This window comes from Tursiops truncatus, chromosome 8 (assembly GCF_011762595.2).
Source record: "Tursiops truncatus isolate mTurTru1 chromosome 8, mTurTru1.mat.Y, whole genome shotgun sequence".
In the NCBI taxonomy this organism is placed as follows: Eukaryota; Metazoa; Chordata; class Mammalia; order Artiodactyla; family Delphinidae; genus Tursiops; species Tursiops truncatus.
Genome location: NC_047041.1, coordinates 97824965 through 97841691, shown reverse-complemented (window position 1 = coordinate 97841691; position 16727 = coordinate 97824965). Strand labels below are relative to the sequence as shown.

The 16727-nt window shown below is 39.8% G+C and overlaps 1 protein-coding gene across 1 annotated transcript; it reads right to left on the bottom strand.

The window, feature by feature from the left end:
• Nucleotides 1–5807: 5807 nt before the first annotated feature.
• On the bottom strand, nt 5808–16069 carry MS4A3 (membrane spanning 4-domains A3). The gene is made up of 3 exons (XM_073809444.1): nt 15768–16069; nt 8858–8897; nt 5808–6413 (listed from the first exon to the last, which is right to left on the bottom strand). Exons 1-3 carry the CDS (start codon nt 16067–16069, stop codon nt 6243–6245), a joined length of 513 nt encoding a protein of 170 aa, XP_073665545.1. The 3' UTR covers nt 5808–6242.
• Nucleotides 16070–16727: the final 658 nt, after the last annotated feature.

Genomic DNA, 16727 nt, shown 5'->3' with positions numbered 1-16727 from the left:
ACTCTCGGCTGCCTTGGTTTTTGTGATGGCAAGGATGGGCCTATGGAAACACTGAGGAGCATGAACTTCATAACAAATTCTATGAGTAGATCTAAGCAGCCTTGGCCTAAGCAGTATGCCTAAATTAGGGTCGGAGCTAAACTGACGTGCTTATTTTAATAGCATATCTAGCTAGACCATAGCAAAATGAATATACAGGTGAGATTCACAGAGTTGGGACTCTTTTGTTTCAGTTTGATTATAGACATAATCTGGAATGGCTCTTCATTAAACTATAAAGATACTACAAAGTTTACCTCTGTGCATCTGTACTGTCTCTCTGGTTTGTGATACAAATTTCTTCTCTTTCTCCAAGAAACGTAAGATGTTTGTGTGAACAGGGGACACTAAAAGATACATTAGCACACCTTTCATAACAAAAATGTATTAACCCACATGCCGTCCTCCCACTGTGTCTTCCAGAATCGGTGGACCTGACCGGTATGTTGTTGGAGTTAATGAAACTCATTCACTTACACATTCCTCCAAAAGGGACTTAATGCTGCATGTCGGGCACTGCTCTTATCTCTGAGCCTGCAGAGGTGAACACCGTGGTCCCCGCCTTTGTCTGGCTCACCATCTGGCAGAGTAGAACAAAGATAAATAATGTATTACCAGCATGTCAGAGGCTGCTGGAACACACAGGAGGATGTACAGTTCTACCTCTTAGAGGGTATGTAGAAGTCAAGTAAGAGATTCCCAGAGAAAGTTCACATTTCAGCCAAGACTTCAGATGGTAACCTCAGGAGTTTTCGTTCATTTGCCTCTCCCTCAGTGGAATTAACACCACATCTGCTAAAACAGGGCCTGAGAAAATGCCTGTTTGTGGTGTTTTCTGGGAGTAGTCTATAATAGTTCATTATGTTTGCAGAGAATAATTAGAAATTCAACTTGAGTTGTAGACAGGGGACATTGAGGATGGTCTTTGGTGTTTGGACACAATGCTATTTTGTGAGAATTTTCAACAGAAACTTGCAGCATGCAAATCTGTAACTGAGATGTATCTCGTGATCTTCAACTTGTTTCATATCTCAGTTTTCACCAGCATCTTCTTCTTACCCCCTTCTGAGATGCTTATCATCTCTGTGCCCTCACTTTTGGTCCTTATAGACATACTCTTTCATCTTTCACGATACTAAACATTGAAGCCTACGACAAAATGTCTTTTTTTTTTTGGTGGGGGCAATATTATCAAGATGAGTTTTAACCATGCCTCTGACTGAAAGGAAGAGATAATGGCACTAACACTTCCCTCCCACAGCTTATATTTCCTCTTGTTGACAGCACATCTGTCCATGCTTTTCACCCAGTCATCATCTGGCTTCCTCTTTCACAAGCAAAGTTTCTTCTCTCAGATATACACTGGGTTTACTTCCCCAAACTCAAAAGAAATTTGCTTTGAGATCCCATGTGAACAATTGTTTTCTCAAACTGAATGCTCAATTCACTTAAACGTGCACGAATTTACATGTTGCAAATTGAAAGTTGCTATGTCTTCGAGGTATTTTCTGATACTCCCAAAGGAATTCCAGTCTCTCTCTCTCTCTCTCTCTCTCTCTCTCTCTCTCTCTCTCTCTCATTTCTACATCCCAGAGCCAAGTATGCCTTCAATAAATATGGTTCACAGGTGAGAGAGGCTGAGACTGATACAAGCTCCCAATGTTCCATGGGAAACGTGGTTATTAAAATGAAGGAAATGAGAAAATATTGTTTATGAAACAAGATGAGTGTTTCTAAAAGGCTTAGAGCTGAGTTCAGACTTGAAGAGAAAACCTCTGTCTCTTCATTTATATGACTTCGGAAATATTCTTGTAGACTATCCAAGGGCTTAAAATCTTTTTGATCTCTTTCTAAAATTGGAGTTGAACTGCTGTCTCAGCCTCTAGGCCACTTAACTGCCAAGGTCCAGCCCATGTTAATTCTTTATTAGCTCACACTCCTTCTATTCTCCAAAATGACACTTTCAACAAGGAAAATTATAGGTGTGAACTGTGTTTGTCCACTTGTGACGAAGAACATCTGCTCAGAGAGGAAAATGATGAGACCTCTAGCATCACAGACAAGGTGTGGACATCAACTGTTCTGTTCTTTATTACGAATCATTAGCATGTTAGCTTTCTTAAACCCATTCTTCCTTTCTACCTATCCTTCTCACATAATTATATCTGAATGTTTGCTCAAATTCATTTTTACTATTTTCAGTATTATTTCACAACTTTTAGTGACTTCCTATTCTTTATTGGCTTATTTTCTAAACATAATTTCATCTTCTAATACCTTACACATGTTGCATAAAGTGCCTACCCATCCTCATTTTGCTAACCCTGGAGAGTGATGTATCACATGTTTCTTTTCCTGGAGTCCCCTGTGTCACCTCATGCTTCAATCTGGACTGGTTGCCAGTAAACATGCCACTCAGGAATGATCCTAGGACTTCCCATTGCCCTGTTCTATACTGGATTTCCTATTTCCTGACCCCACCTTTGAAGCCAAATCCAGCCTCTGTACCCCGACACGGAATTAAATCTCGGAGACAGAGTTTTGGGTGAAGTAGCAAAGAACAGCTTTATTGCTTTGCCAGGCAGAGGAGGCAACAGCAGGCTAAGGCTCTCAAAACTGTGTGTTCCAACCTGGAGGGGGGTAGTGAGGAGTTCCATCGTAATGGTTCAAAGAGGGTGTGATCAGCCTGTGGACATTCTTCTGATTGGATGGTGGGGAGGTAAGTGGGAGTCAGCATCATCAACCTTCTGGTTCCAACCCATCTGGGGTCTCCGAGCTAGTGGGCAGCACACTGTTAACCTCTACCACCTAGTGCGGGTTTCAGTATCTGCAAAACAGCTCAAAGATATTGTCGTGTGTGTGTGTGTGTGTGTGTGTGTGTGTGTGTGTGTGTGTGTGTGTGTGTGTGTGTGTGTGTGTGTGTGTGTGTGTGTGTGTGTGTGTGTGTGTGTGTGTGTGTGTGTGTGTGTGTGTGTGTGTGTGTGTGTGTGTGTGTCCCTTGAGGGGAATCAGGACCCTGCCCCAAGGCTGCACTGTTGTTTCTCTTGACTGCTCCTCCCTTGTCCTGCATCCCCTCCCTTCTAATTAACAACTGTTTGAACCTGCCCAGATGGAACTCAGGGAAGGTCTTGGAGGCTGAATGAAGTCTATTTCCTAATCAAAGAAATGGGGGACACAGAAAGGCTTTTGTGCTCAGAAGCCCCACAGGGTCCTGTTCCATATCACCTTTTACTCTTTCTTAGTATGCTATTGCATGTTGATAGAATATATTCCCTGGTCACATGCTGAGAAACAGTATCTGGGTGGTTTTTTTTGGTTTTTTTTTTTTTGTGGTACGCGGGCCTCTGACTGTTGTGGCCTCTCCCGTTGCGGAGCACAGGCTCCGGACGCACAGGGTCAGCGGCCATGGCTCACGGGCCTAGCCGCTCCGCGGCATGTGGGATCTTCCCGGACCGGGGCACAAATCCGTGTCCCCTGCATCGGCAGGCGGACTCTCAACCACTGCGCCACCAGGGGAGCCCTGGGTGGTATTTTTGAGTCTTTGTTGGCCTGAACATTTCCTTTCTTTAATACCCTTAGACTTAATTGAATTCTAAAGACATATAGAGCTTGAACCAGAAAACGTTTTTTACCCAGAATCATTCACTCCATTTTCTTCCAGCATCTAGATTTCATTTTGAGAATTTCACCCTAATTTTTAATTCCAGATATTTGTATGTGCCATGCATTTTCTCTCTGAAAACTTTTATAATGCCTTTTAATCCATAGAGGTAAGACATACCTAATGTTAAGATTTACTGTAAATCTTATGCATTAATTTTACTGGATGGCCAGTAACCATTTTCAAACTAGAGAGCCATGTGCTTTGTTTTAAAAAATGTTCCCATGGCAGTGAAATAAGTCAGACAAATACTGTATGATACCACTTATATGTGGAATCTAAAAACTACAACAAATTAGTGAATAAAACAAAAAAGAAGCAGACACAGATGTAGACAACAAACTAGTGGTTACCAGTATGGGGAGGGGGGCAATGCAGTGGGGGGAGAGTGGAAGGTACAAACTGCTGGGTGTAAGACAGGCTCAAGAATGTATTGTACAGCATGGGAAATACAGCCAATATTTTGTAATAACTGTAAGTAACCTTTAAAAATTTTATAAAATATTTAAAACTTTTAAAAAATAAATTTATTTCTTAATTTAATTTTAAAAAGAAACAATTGGAAAAAAATTCCCATGTTTTCTTTTTGGATAAGTTCCTCATAAACTTTTGTTTAATTTTTGTGAACATCTTATTAGGGAGATGGCAGGCATCCAGAATTTGCCTCTTCCATGTTCTTGCATTCAGAATATACCCATCCATCCCAATAGCCTTAATTTGTTTCAGGACTAAGTCCAAAGTCTCATCTAAATATCCTCTGAATCAGATATGGTTGAGACAATTCATTCTGAGGCAAATGCCTAAATTAATGACTCAGATTCTTCTTTAATCAGTATCAAATTGTTGCCATTTACATAACCCCTTATTTGGTTGGGGTTTTATTTTAAACACTTGACTAAATGCATTATCGTTCAATGAAAATAGGAACAAAATCATTCTACAACTTATAATTTTATTTCCGAATTTTTAGCACAGTGACAAAGCACATGGTAGGAACACTATATTTATTGAATGAGTTAATGAATGAGTGATAACCAAACATGGATCAATCAATCACTTCTCCCATGTCCCCAGCTTACTGGTAAACTTGGAGGAAAATGCCTGGACTCAGTACACAAATTACAGATTGTAAACTCCAAGGTCTTCTCAAACTGCTAATTCATCAGAGACAATAGGTCTTCATAGAGATTTTTCAGAGGATTCTCTTTGGAGAAAGGTTCACCAGGAACATTCAAAGAGCAATAAAAAAATGTTATATTTTTTAAATATCAAGGCATCATTCTCTGTCTCTCTCAGTGACCCCTTAAGTGTTCCAGTTGCTCCCTTTAGCATTCTCTGATTTTATTTTTTCCTCTATTGTTTTTTAGCTCTTACATTTTTGTCACAATCAAATTATGAGTAATGTATTTTTTTTTCTTTCTGAGATATTTCTAAAATATCCCCTCCCTAAGCAATGTCAAAATATTGATTTCAGGATTCCAACTATTCTAAACCACACTATACTGCTTTCCTGTCCCCAGCCTACCCAAGATAAAACCTGGGCTTGACAGAAGGACTTTGGTAAGACTCAATGAAGAAAAGATAAGTGGAAGCACATTGCAACCTATAAAATAATCATTTTAAAAATTGGCTTCCCTGGTGGCGCAGTGGTTGAGAGTCCGCCTGCCGATGCAGGGGACACGGGTTCGTGCCCCGGTCCGGGAAGATCCCACATGCCGCGGAGCGGCTGGGCCCGTGAGCCATGGCCGCTGAGCCTGCGCGTCCGGAGTCTGTGCTCCACAACGGGAGAGGCCACAACAGTGAGAGGCCTGCGTACCGCAAAAAAAAAAAAAAAAAAAAAAAAATTGTGAGGACACAAACTCACATGAGTAGTATCAGCAAACAGGAGGATTAGGAGTAAGTCAGTAAATAACAGTTCATAAATCATCATGGGGAAAATGGACAAATTTGGAGGAAAATATTAATTTCTCAGTTGACCACAGAAGAGGGAGAACACCTAAACATGAACAAAAAATACTTTGAAAAGGTTATTAAAGAACTTACCTTTTAAAATACCATACTCAAATAAATTTAAAAGTGAAGCCATTCAAAACTTCAATGTGTCATTATTTGAAAATCCCACAGAAAATTGTAAATCTCTCAAGTTAGTTTCATTATGCAAGATGTGAATAAAATTTTTAAAAAATGTAATCTCTCTGGGGAATGTAACAGTAGTAGTACATAATATGCAGTTTTAATTGCTCATCAAATATTAATTTATGTGATCCTTACACCAACCCTTTAAGACTGATACTACCACTATCCTCATTTCAGTGATGAGAAAATTGAAACACAACGAGGTTATCTGATTTGTCCCTTCATTACAGGGCTACTAAGTGGCAGAACCAAGATTCAAGTGAAGGCAGCATGGTACCTGATGTATATTTTCTCTACATTTTAGATTGTCGAAATATTTTATAATTACACATAAATTTTAAATTTTTATTTATTTATTTTTGGCTGCATTGGGTCTTCGTTGCTGTGCGTGGGCTTTCTCTAATTTTTAAAGGCATACACTTGAGGAAGCTTCTTTGTAAATGCATAAGCCCTGTGGCTGAGAAGACTGACAATCCTTGAGTAATGGGTCATTAGCGAATAAATTGATTGAGAGAAAAACAAGTCCAACTAGTGCAACAGTAGCATTAGCAATGTTCCTCCCAAAATTGCTTTCCATCTAAAAAAGAAACAGAAATTTCCATTAATATAGGCAGCACCTACTTCATTCCTTTGGCTGCAGTCATTTAAATAAATAGCCATTGAAAGTGGTTTACACACCCAGCTATAACCTAGGCTGGTCCTGGAAAAACATCAGTAAACAAAGATTCCCCACCCTCATGGAGCTTACGGTCTAGTAGCAAAAACAAAGAAGACAATTACGCATACTAATAGATAAATTATATAGCATTTTTAAAAGCGATTAAGTGCTATGGAATAATGGAAGTAATGAGGACCAGGAAATCCAGAGAGAGGAGTGGAGTTTGTGATGTTAAATAGAAATGACCCCTGGGGAGAGGTGTTAAGGAGCTGAGGGAGTTAGTCCCCCCAGGACATCTGGGGGGCATGTCCTTGCAGTCAGTTCAAAGGCCTGAGGCCAGAGTGTTCCAGGTGTGGTCCAGGGAAGCAAGGGGGTAGGGTGTTGGAGGGGAGTGACCAAAACAAACAGCATTAGAAAATGAAGGTGGAAAATGAACAGAGGGCCAGATCACATAAGGCCCCCGGGTCACACAACGGACTTCTGTTCTTGCTCCAAGGAAAACATAGAGCCACTAGAGGATTTTGAGCAAAGTGGCAACACAATTTGATTTCTATTTTAAAGGGAACACTGATATCTCAAGAGAGTCTAGTTAGAGAGGGCCGAGGGTAGAAGCGAGGAGCCCAGTTAAGAGAGATGGTGGAGATTAGATGAGGTGTTATCAGTAGAAAGATGAGAAAATGTCAAACTCAGATATACATCGAATGTAGGGCCAACAGGATTGGCTGACAAACTGGATTCAAGATTGTCAAGGGAAGAAGAACCTAAGCCAATTCTAAGGTTTGAGGCCTGGCAATGTGGAAGGATGGGGTTCCCATCAGCTGACATGAGGACAGTGGATGGAGATGGTTTGAGGAGGAAGATTAGGGGTTGAGTTTTGAACTTTTTAGGACTCTAAGCAATTATGTGTGCCAGTCTGATGTTCAGCAGAGAGATGTAGGCTGGAAGTGTTTATTTCAGGGTTGTGGACATATAGATGCCAATCACAGCCATGAGAATGGATGACATCACCAGAGGAGTGAAGAGAGTAGGTGACAAAGAACAGAGCTTTGGGGTGCCCCAACATTAAAGTGTTGGAGAGAAGAAAAGGATCTAGGGCTTCCCTGGTGGTGCAGTGGTTGAGAGTCTGCCTGCCGATGCAGGGGACACGGGTTTGTGCTCCGGTCTGGGAAGATCCCACATGCCGCGGAGTGGCTGGGCCCATGAGCCATGGCTGCTGAGCCTGTGCGTCCGGAGCTTGTGCTCCGCAGCGGGAGAGGCCACAACAGAGAGAGGCCGACGTACCGCAAAAAAAAAAAAAAAAGAAAAGTATCTAGGAAAGGAGATTGAGAAGGAGGAAAGAAGAAGACAGGAGGAAAAGCGGCTAATCAAGTTTTCCTGGAATCCAAGTGAAGAAATTATTGGAAGGAGGAGCGAGAGACCAGTGCTGCTAATGGGTCAATTAGATGAAGACTGAGAATTGAGCTCTGTGTTACCAACGTGGAAGTGTTCAGTGATCTTAAAGGGAGCAGTTACAGAAGTGTGATGGGGAAGAAAATGAAGCCTTATTGCAGTGGGTTTAGTTGAAACTGGGTAGATAGGAATTGGAGATAGAGTATAGAGCATTCCTTTAAGGAGTTTAGCTACAGGAGGGAAAATGAATTGTGACTGTAACTTGCAGCAGAAAATAAGGTCAAAATTTTTTTTTCTTAGCAGTTATTGGATGCTTATGGGCTGATTAAAAAGATCTAGTAGGAAGAGAATTGGAGTGATGCACTTGCATGGAGAAAAAGAATCTAGTATTCCAGAAGGGGTACGGGTTTGAAGAAAATCATAGAGGAATCACCTACGGTAAGAGGTTAGAATGAAAAAAATATATCGGTACAGATCTGGCCCATGAAGTAGTTATAGTGGGGGTCTGAAATATCTCCTCCAATGGCTTTAGTTTCTCGGAATAGGAAGCAAGGGAATCAACAGAGAGTAGAGATGAGAAAAAAGGCATTGGCATTTGAGGATAGAGTAGAAATGTGAATGAGCTAGAAAAGTAGTATAAATGGGCAGGTGGTTGAGTGGGAACACGTAATAGAGACTTACTAAGTGTTTAATGAGCACTAAAAATATAGACTACTTAGCTTTCAGCTGTGAAACTAATGGCAGGAGAGTGCCCCCTCAAAATAATTAGAATTAGTTAACTTTAAGAACACACAAATATCAAAAAGCCTTTTTCTAAGCTTCAGATTCATCAGATAATCGTAGTAATCATCCCAGTAATCATATTCACAATCTATATGATTTTCTGAAGATCTACCACCTGAATGCCTTAGGAAAAGAAAATTAATTTTCTTGCACATTAAATGACACTCAGGGTCTCAGCTGGATTCACCAACCTCAACTCTCTTACTGTTAATGGATGACTTATTTCTACTCCTATGACCATAGAAAAAGAAGAACTTCCACTTACCAGTGTTTTTACGGGTTTTTTTCCCAACTACGACAGATAAGGTTCCTGAAACAATAAACTGCTTGAAAATAGGAAGTGAAGCAGATAAAGGAATGTTAAGTCTCAACCATCTTTTCTTGATCTTTCCTTGGTTAGCAGATACCTAGCGGTACTTGTACAAACTTCCTTTTCAAATTCACATTCTAGAACACAAAATTATACTTGACTTTGCTCACCATTTTATACAGATAAAATTTTAAATGAGTCTAAATTTTGAATAAATGTATAAGATTTTCATTTTGTTTTGTTCTTGGCCTTTTACAGGTTTATATAGGTGTGCATACTTTATCATATAATAAATACACATATTCAATGTAATTATCTTTATGCTTATGTTTATATTAAAAGTAAATACTATTTATTTACATACATAAGCATATTTAATACCATTCTCACCCAAGCTCCAGATATGGGTTTGATTTATTGGACTAGGTGTTCTAAAAGACCTTTTATACATCTAAGTATCTCTCTGGACATACCCACTAATTTTTTTTTGCAAGTTATTTAAAACTTCGTTTTTTTAAAATTTTTGAATTTTATTATTTTTTTTTATACAGCAGGTTTTTATTAGTCATCAGTTTTATACACATCAGTGTATACATGTCAATCCCAATCACCCAATTCATCACACCACCACCACCACCACCCCCCGCCACTTTCCCCCCTTGGTGTCCATACGCTAGTTCTCTACATCTGTGTCTCACTTTCTGCCCTGCAAACCGGTTCATCTACCATTTTTCTAGGTTCCACATATATGTGTTAATATACGATATTTGTTTTTCTCTTTCTGACTTACTTCACTCTGTATGACAGTCTCTAGATCCATCCACGTATCAACAAATGACCCAATTTCGTTCCTTTCTATGGCTGAGTAATAGTCCATTGTATATATGTACCACATCTTCTTTATCCATTAGTCTGTCAGCGGGCATGTAGGTTGCTTCCATGACCTGGCTATTGTAAATAGTGCTGCAATGAACATTGGGGTGCATATGTCTTTTGGAATTATGGTTTTCTCTGGGTATATGCCCAGTAGTGGGATTGCTGGATCAGGTGGTAATTTTATTTTTAGTTTTTTAAGGAACCTCCATACTGTTCTCCATAGTGGCTGTATCAATTTACATTCCCACCAACAGTGCAAGAGGGTTCCCTTTTCTCCACACCCTCTCCAGCATTTGTTGTTTGTAGATTTTCTGATGACGCCTGTTCTAACTGCTGAGAGGTGGTACCTCATTGTAGTTTTGATTTGCATTTCTCTAATAATTAGTGATGTTGAGCAGCTTTTCATGTGCTTCTTGGCCATCTGTATGTCTTCTTTGGAAAATGTCTACTTAGGTCTTCTGCCCATATTTGAATTGGGTTGTTTGCTTTTTAATATTGAGCTGCATGAGCTGTTTATATATTTTGCAGATTAACCCTTTGTCCATTGATTCATTGGCAAATATTTTCTCCCATTCTGAGGGTTGTCTTTTCGTCTTGTTTATGGTTTCCTTTGCTGTGCAAAAGCTTTGAAGTTTCATTACGTCCCATTTGTTCATTTTTGTTTTTATTTCCATTACTCTAGGAGATAGATCAAAAAATATCTTGCTGTGATTTATGTCAAAGAGTGTTCTTCCTATGTTTTCCTCTCAGAGTTTTATAGTGCCCGGTCTTACATTTAGGTTTCTAATCCATTTTGAGTTTATTTTTGTGTATGGTGTTAGGGAGTGTTCTAATTTCATTCTTTTACATGCAGCTGTCCAGTTTTCCCATCACCACTTACTGAAGAGACAGTCTTTTCTCCATTGTATATCCTTGCCTCCTTTGTCATAGATTAGTTGACCACGGGTGCGTGGGTTTATCTCTGGGCTTTCTATCCTGTTCCATTGATCTGTATTTCTGTTTTTGTGCCAGTACTATAGTGTCTTGATTACTGTAGCTTTGTAGTATAGTCTGAAGTCACGGAGTCTGATTCCTCCAGCTCCATTTATTTCCCTCAAGACTGCTTTGGCTATTCAGGGTCTTTTGTGTCTCCATACAAATTTTAAGATTTTCTGTTCTAGTTCCGTAAAAAATGCCATTGGTAATTTCATAGGGATTGCATTGAATCTGTAGATTGCTTTAGGTAGTATAGTCATGTTTACAATATTGATTCTTGCAATCCAAGAACATGGTATATCTCTCCATCTGTTGGTATCATCTTTAATTTCTTTCATCAGTGTCTTATAGTTTTCTGCATACAGGTCTTTTGTCTCCCTAGGTAGGTTTATTCTTAGGTACTTTAGTCTTTGTGTTGCCATGGTAAATGGGAGCGTTTCCTTAATTTCTCTTTCAGAATTTTCATCATTAGTGTATAGGAATGAAGAGTTTCCTGTGCATTAATTTTGTATCCTGCAACTTTACCAAATTCATTGATTAGCTCTAGTAGTTTTCTGGTGGCATCTTTAGGATTCTCTATGTATAGCATCATGTATTCTGCAAACAGTGACAGTTTTACTTCTTCTTTTCTGATTTGGATTCCTCTTATTTCTTTTTCTTCTCTGATTGCCATGGCTAGGACTTCCAAAACTATGTTGAATAATAGTGGTGAGAGTGGACATCCTTGTCTTGTTCCTGATCTTAGAGGAAATGCTTTCAGTTTTTCCCCATTGAGAATGATGTTTGCTGTGGGTTTGTCATATATTGCCTTTATTATGTTGAGGTAGGTTCCCTCTATGCCCACTTTCTGGAGATTTTTTTAATCATAAATGGGTGTTGAATTTTGTCAAAAGCTTTTTCTGCATCTATTGAGATGATCATATGGTTTTTATTCTTCAATTTTTTAATATGGTGTATCACATTGACTGATTTGCATATATTGAAGAATCCTTGCATCCCCGGGATAAATCCCACTTGATCATGGTGTATGATCTTTTTAATGTGTTGTTCGGTTCTGTTTGCTAGTATTTTGTTGAGAATTTTTGCATCTATATTCATTCAAGTGATATTGGTCTGTAATTTTCTTTTTTTGTAGTATCTTTGTCTGGTTTTGGTATAAGGGTGATGGTGGCCTCATAGAATGAGTTTGGGAGTGTTCCTGCCTCTGCAATTATTTAGAAGAGTTTGAGAAGGATGGGTGTTAGCTCTTCTCTAAATGTTTGATAGAATTCACCTGTGAAACCATCTGGTCCTGGACTTCTGTTTGTTGGAAGATTTTTCATCCCAATTTCATTACTTGTGATTGGTCTGTTCATATTTTCTATTTCTTCTTGGTTCAGTCTTGGAAGATTATACCTTTCTAAGATTTTGTCCATTTCTTCCAGGTTGTCCATTTTATCGGCATGGAGTTGCTTGTAGTAGTCTCTTAGGACGCTTTGTATTTCTATGGTGTCTGTTGTAACTTCTCCTTTTTCATTTCTAATTTTATCAATTTGAGTCCTCTCTCTCTTTTTCTTGATGAGTCTGGCTAATGGATTATCAATTTTGTATATCTTCTCAAAGAACCAGCTCGTAGTTTTATTGATCTTTGCTATTGTTTTCTTTGTTTCTATTTCATTTATTTCTGCTCTGATCTTTATGATTTCTTTCCTTCTGCTAACTTTGGGTTTTGTGTGTTCTTCTTTCTCTAGTTCCTTTAAGTGTGAGGTTAGATTGTTTATTTGAGACTTTTCTTGTTTCTTGAGGTAGGCTTGCATAGCTATAAACTTCCCTCTTAGAACCGCTTTTGCTGCAACCCATAGGTTTTGAATCGTCATGTTTTCATTGTCATTTGTCTCTAGGTATTTTTGATTTCCTCTTTGATTTCTTCAGTGATCTCTTGGTTATTTAGTAATGTATTGTTTAGCCTCCATGTGTTTGTGTTTTTTACGTCTTTTTCCTGTAATTCATTTCTAATATCATAGCGTTGTGGTCAGAAAAGATGCTTGATATGATTTCAATTTTCTTAAATTTACTGAGGCTTGATTTGTGTCCCAAGATGTGATCTATCCTGGAGAATGTTCCATGTGCACTTGAGAAGAAAGTATAATTTGCTGCTTTGGGATGGAATGTCCTATAAATATCAATTACATCTATCTGGTCTACTGTGTCATTTAAAGCTTGTGTTTCCTTATTAATTTTCTGTTTGGATGATATGTCCATTGGTGTAAGTGAGGTGTTAAAGTCCCCCACTATTATTGTGTTATTGTCGATTTCCTCTTTTAGAGCTGTTAGCAGTTGCCTTATGTGTTGAGGTGCTCCTATGTTGCATATATATATATTTATAATTGTTATATCTTCTTCTTGGATCGATCCCTTGATCATTATGTAGTGTCCTTCCTTGTCTCTTGTAACATTCTTTATTTTAAAGTCTATTTTATCTGATATGAGTATTGCTATTCCAGCTTTCTTTTTTTTTTTTTTTTTTTTTTTTTTTTTGCGTTATGTGGGCCTCTCACTGTCGTGGCCTCTCTCGTTGCGGAGCACAGGCTCCGGACACGCTGGCTCAGCGGCCATGGCTTATGGGCCTAGCCGCTCTGCGGCATGTGGGATCTTCCTGGACCAGGGCACGAACCCGTGTCCCCTGCATCGGCAGGTGGACTCTCAACCACTGCGCCACCAGGGAAGCCCTCCAGCTTTCTTTTGATTTCCATTTGCATGGGATAACTTTTTCCATCCCCTCACTTTCAGTCTGTATGTGTCCCTAGGTCTGAAGCGGGTCTCTTGTAGACAGCATATATATGGGTCTTTTTCTTGTATCCATTCAGCAAGCCTGTGTCTTTTGCTTGGTGCATTTAATCCATTGACGTTTCAGGTAATTATCAATATGTATGTTCCTATGGCCATTTTCTTAATTGTTTTGGGTTTGTTTTTGTTAGGTCTTCTTTCTTCTCTTGTGTTTCCCACTTAGAGAAGTTCCTTTGGCATTTGTTGTAGAGCTGGTTTGGTGGTGATGAATTCTCTTAGATTTTGCTTGTCTGTAAAGGTTTTGATTTCTCCATCAAATCTGAATTAGATCCTTGCTGGGTTAGAGTAATCTTGGTTGTACGTTCTTCCCTTTCATCACTTTAAGTATATCATGCCACTCCCTTCTGGCTTGTAGAGTTTCTGCTGAGAAATCAGCTGTTAACCTTATAGGAGTTCCCTTGTATGTTATTTGTCATTTTCCCCTTGCTGCTTTCAATAATTTTTCTTTGTCTTTAAATTTTGCCAGTTTGATTACTGTGTGTCTCGGCATGTTTCTCCTTGGGTTTATCCTGTATGGGACTCTGTGCTTCCTGGACTTGGGTGGCTATTTCCTTTCCCATGTTAGGGAAGTTTTCAACTATAATCTCTTCAAATATTTTCTCGGGTCCTTTCTCTCTCTCTTCTCCTTCTGGGACCCCTATAATGCGAATGTTTTTGTGTTTAATGTTGCCCCAGAGGTCTCTTACACTGTCTTCATTTCTTTTCATTCTTTTTTCTTTATTCTGTTCCGCAGCAGTGAATTCCACCATTCTGTCTTCCAGGTCACTTATCCGTTCTTCTGCCTCAGTTATTCTGTTATTGATTCCTTCTAGTGTAGTTTTCATTTCAGTTATTGTATTGTTCATCTCTGTTTGTTTGTTCTTTAATTCTTCTAGGTCTTTGTTCAACATTTCTTGCATCTTCTCAATCTTTGCCTCCATTCGTTTTCCAAGGTCCTGGATCACCTTCACCATCATTATTCTGAATTCTTTTTCTGGAAGGTTGCCTATCTCCACTTCATTTAGTTGTTTTTCTGGGGTTTTATCTTGTTCCTTCATCTGGTACATAGCCCTCTGCCTTTTCATCTTGTCTTTCTGTGAATGTGGTTTTTGTTCCACAGGCTGCAGGATTGTAGTTCTTCTTGCTTCTGCTGTCTGCCCTCTGGTGGATGCGGCTCTCTAAGGGTGCAAACTTGTGCAAGTTTCCTGATGGGAGGGACTGGTGGTGGGTAGAGCTGGGTGTTGCTCTGGTGGGCAGAGCTCAGTAAAACTTTAATCCGCTTGACTGCTGATGGGTGGGGCTGGGTTCCCTCCCTGTTGATTGTTTGGCCCGAGGCAACCCAACACTGGAGCCTACCTGGATTCTTTGGTGGGGCTAATGGCAGACTCTGAGAGGGCTCACGCCATGAGTACTTCCCAGAACTTCTGCTGCCAGTGTCCTTGTCCCCACGGTGAGCCACATACACCCCCCGCCTCTGCAGTAGACCCTCCAACACTAGCAGGTAGGTCTGGTGCAGTCTCCTATGGGGTCACTGCTCCTTCCCCTGGGTCCCGATGCACACACTACTTTGTGTGTGCCCTCCAAGAGTGGAGTCTCTGTTTCCCCCAGTCCTGTTGACATCCTGCAATCAAATACCACTAGCCTTCAAGGTCTGATTCTCTAGGAATTCCTCCTCCCATTGCTGGACCCCCAGGTTGGGAAGCCTGACGTGGGGCTCAGAACCTTCCCTCCAGTGGGTGGACATCTGTGGTATAAGTGTTCTCCAGTCTGTGAGTCACCCACCCAGCAGTTATGGGATTTGATTTTACTGTGATTGAGCCGCTCTTACCATTTCATTGTGGCTTCTCCTTTCTCTTTGGATGTGGGGTATCTTTTTTGGTGAGTTCCAGTGTCCTCCTGTCGATGATTGTCCAGCAGCTAGTTGTGATTCTGGTTTTCTTGCAAGAGGGAGTGAGAGCACGTCCTTCTCCTCCGCCCTCTTGGTTCAGTATACATATCCACTAATTTCTAAGTTATTATTTTGACCTGCTATTAGTTCCATGACTCTAATTTTGATAAATGGAACTCTCTACATGTTCATGGCTCTCTCAAAACTTCATTCTATTCTTTAATTCATAAGTCTCACAATCGTTTACCAAGCCACCCCTAAAATTTGAGAGAAAATTTGCCAAAATACATTTCTAGCAGTGGTATCTAAGAAATTAGCTACGGTCAGTGAAATTTGAATACTCACAGATATAGCGCTCCATATCTGATAGCCTGTATAAACGATCAAGAAAAATATGTAATTGGATGGATGGGGCAAGTTTTGTAAGGAACCCATAAAAACACCCAGAGACAGAATTATTGCTCCATTCAGGATCTGGATAGCCTGTAAGAAGCAAAAAAAGAGAATGCATAAATGGTCCGATACTAGTGTGCATTGAGAAGAGACCATTTTATTTATTTGTTTTTGTTTGGCTTTATGGTTTTATTACAGGATGTTGACTATAGTTCCCTGTGTTATACAGTGGGACCTTGTTGTTTATCCATTCTATATAATAGTTTGTATCTGCTAATCCCAAACTCCCAATCCAACCCGCCCCTACCGCCCTCCCCCTTGGCAACCACAAATCTATTCTCTAAGTCTGTGAGTCTGTTTCTCTTTCGTAGATAAGTTCATTTGTGTCATGTTTTAGATTCTACATATAAGTGATATCATATGGTATTTGGAGAAGAGATCATTTTAATTTTCCTTAGAAAGGAGATATCAGTGCTTGAAATAGTCAAAAAAACGAAGCCTAAATTAACTGGGCAAAAGCCTACTCTGGGAGGTTTCTGTTCCCTGGATTCCCACCGATTCCAGTGGCAACATTTCATCCTCCCCTTTCCCCCCTACTTCTGCCCATTCTCACAAACTCCTTTCAGAAAGTGGCAGAAGAGTGAAGGAGGTACGGCTGATAACGTAGACTGGGTGGAACTGTCTTCCCAGCATACTTTGGGGCCATAATATGATGAAGACCATTCTCCAGTGTTGATAGGATGTCTCCCACCATGAGATTATGCCTCTGAATTTCTACTCCTCAGGTCTAAAATATGCCCCAGCCTTTTCTTAA

Coding starts and splice junctions, on each gene's coding strand:
- MS4A3 (XM_073809444.1), bottom strand. CDS start 16,069: ATGGTCTCTTCTCAATGCACACTAGTATCGGACCATTTATGCATTCTC. Junction 8,898..15,767: donor CAAATTTTAGGGGTGGCTTG/GTAAACGATTGT, acceptor CTATGGTCATAG/GAGTAGAAATAAGTCATCCA. Junction 6,414..8,857: donor TTAACAGTAAGAGAGTTGAG/GTTGGTGAATCC, acceptor TTTCTTTTTTAG/ATGGAAAGCAATTTTGGGAG.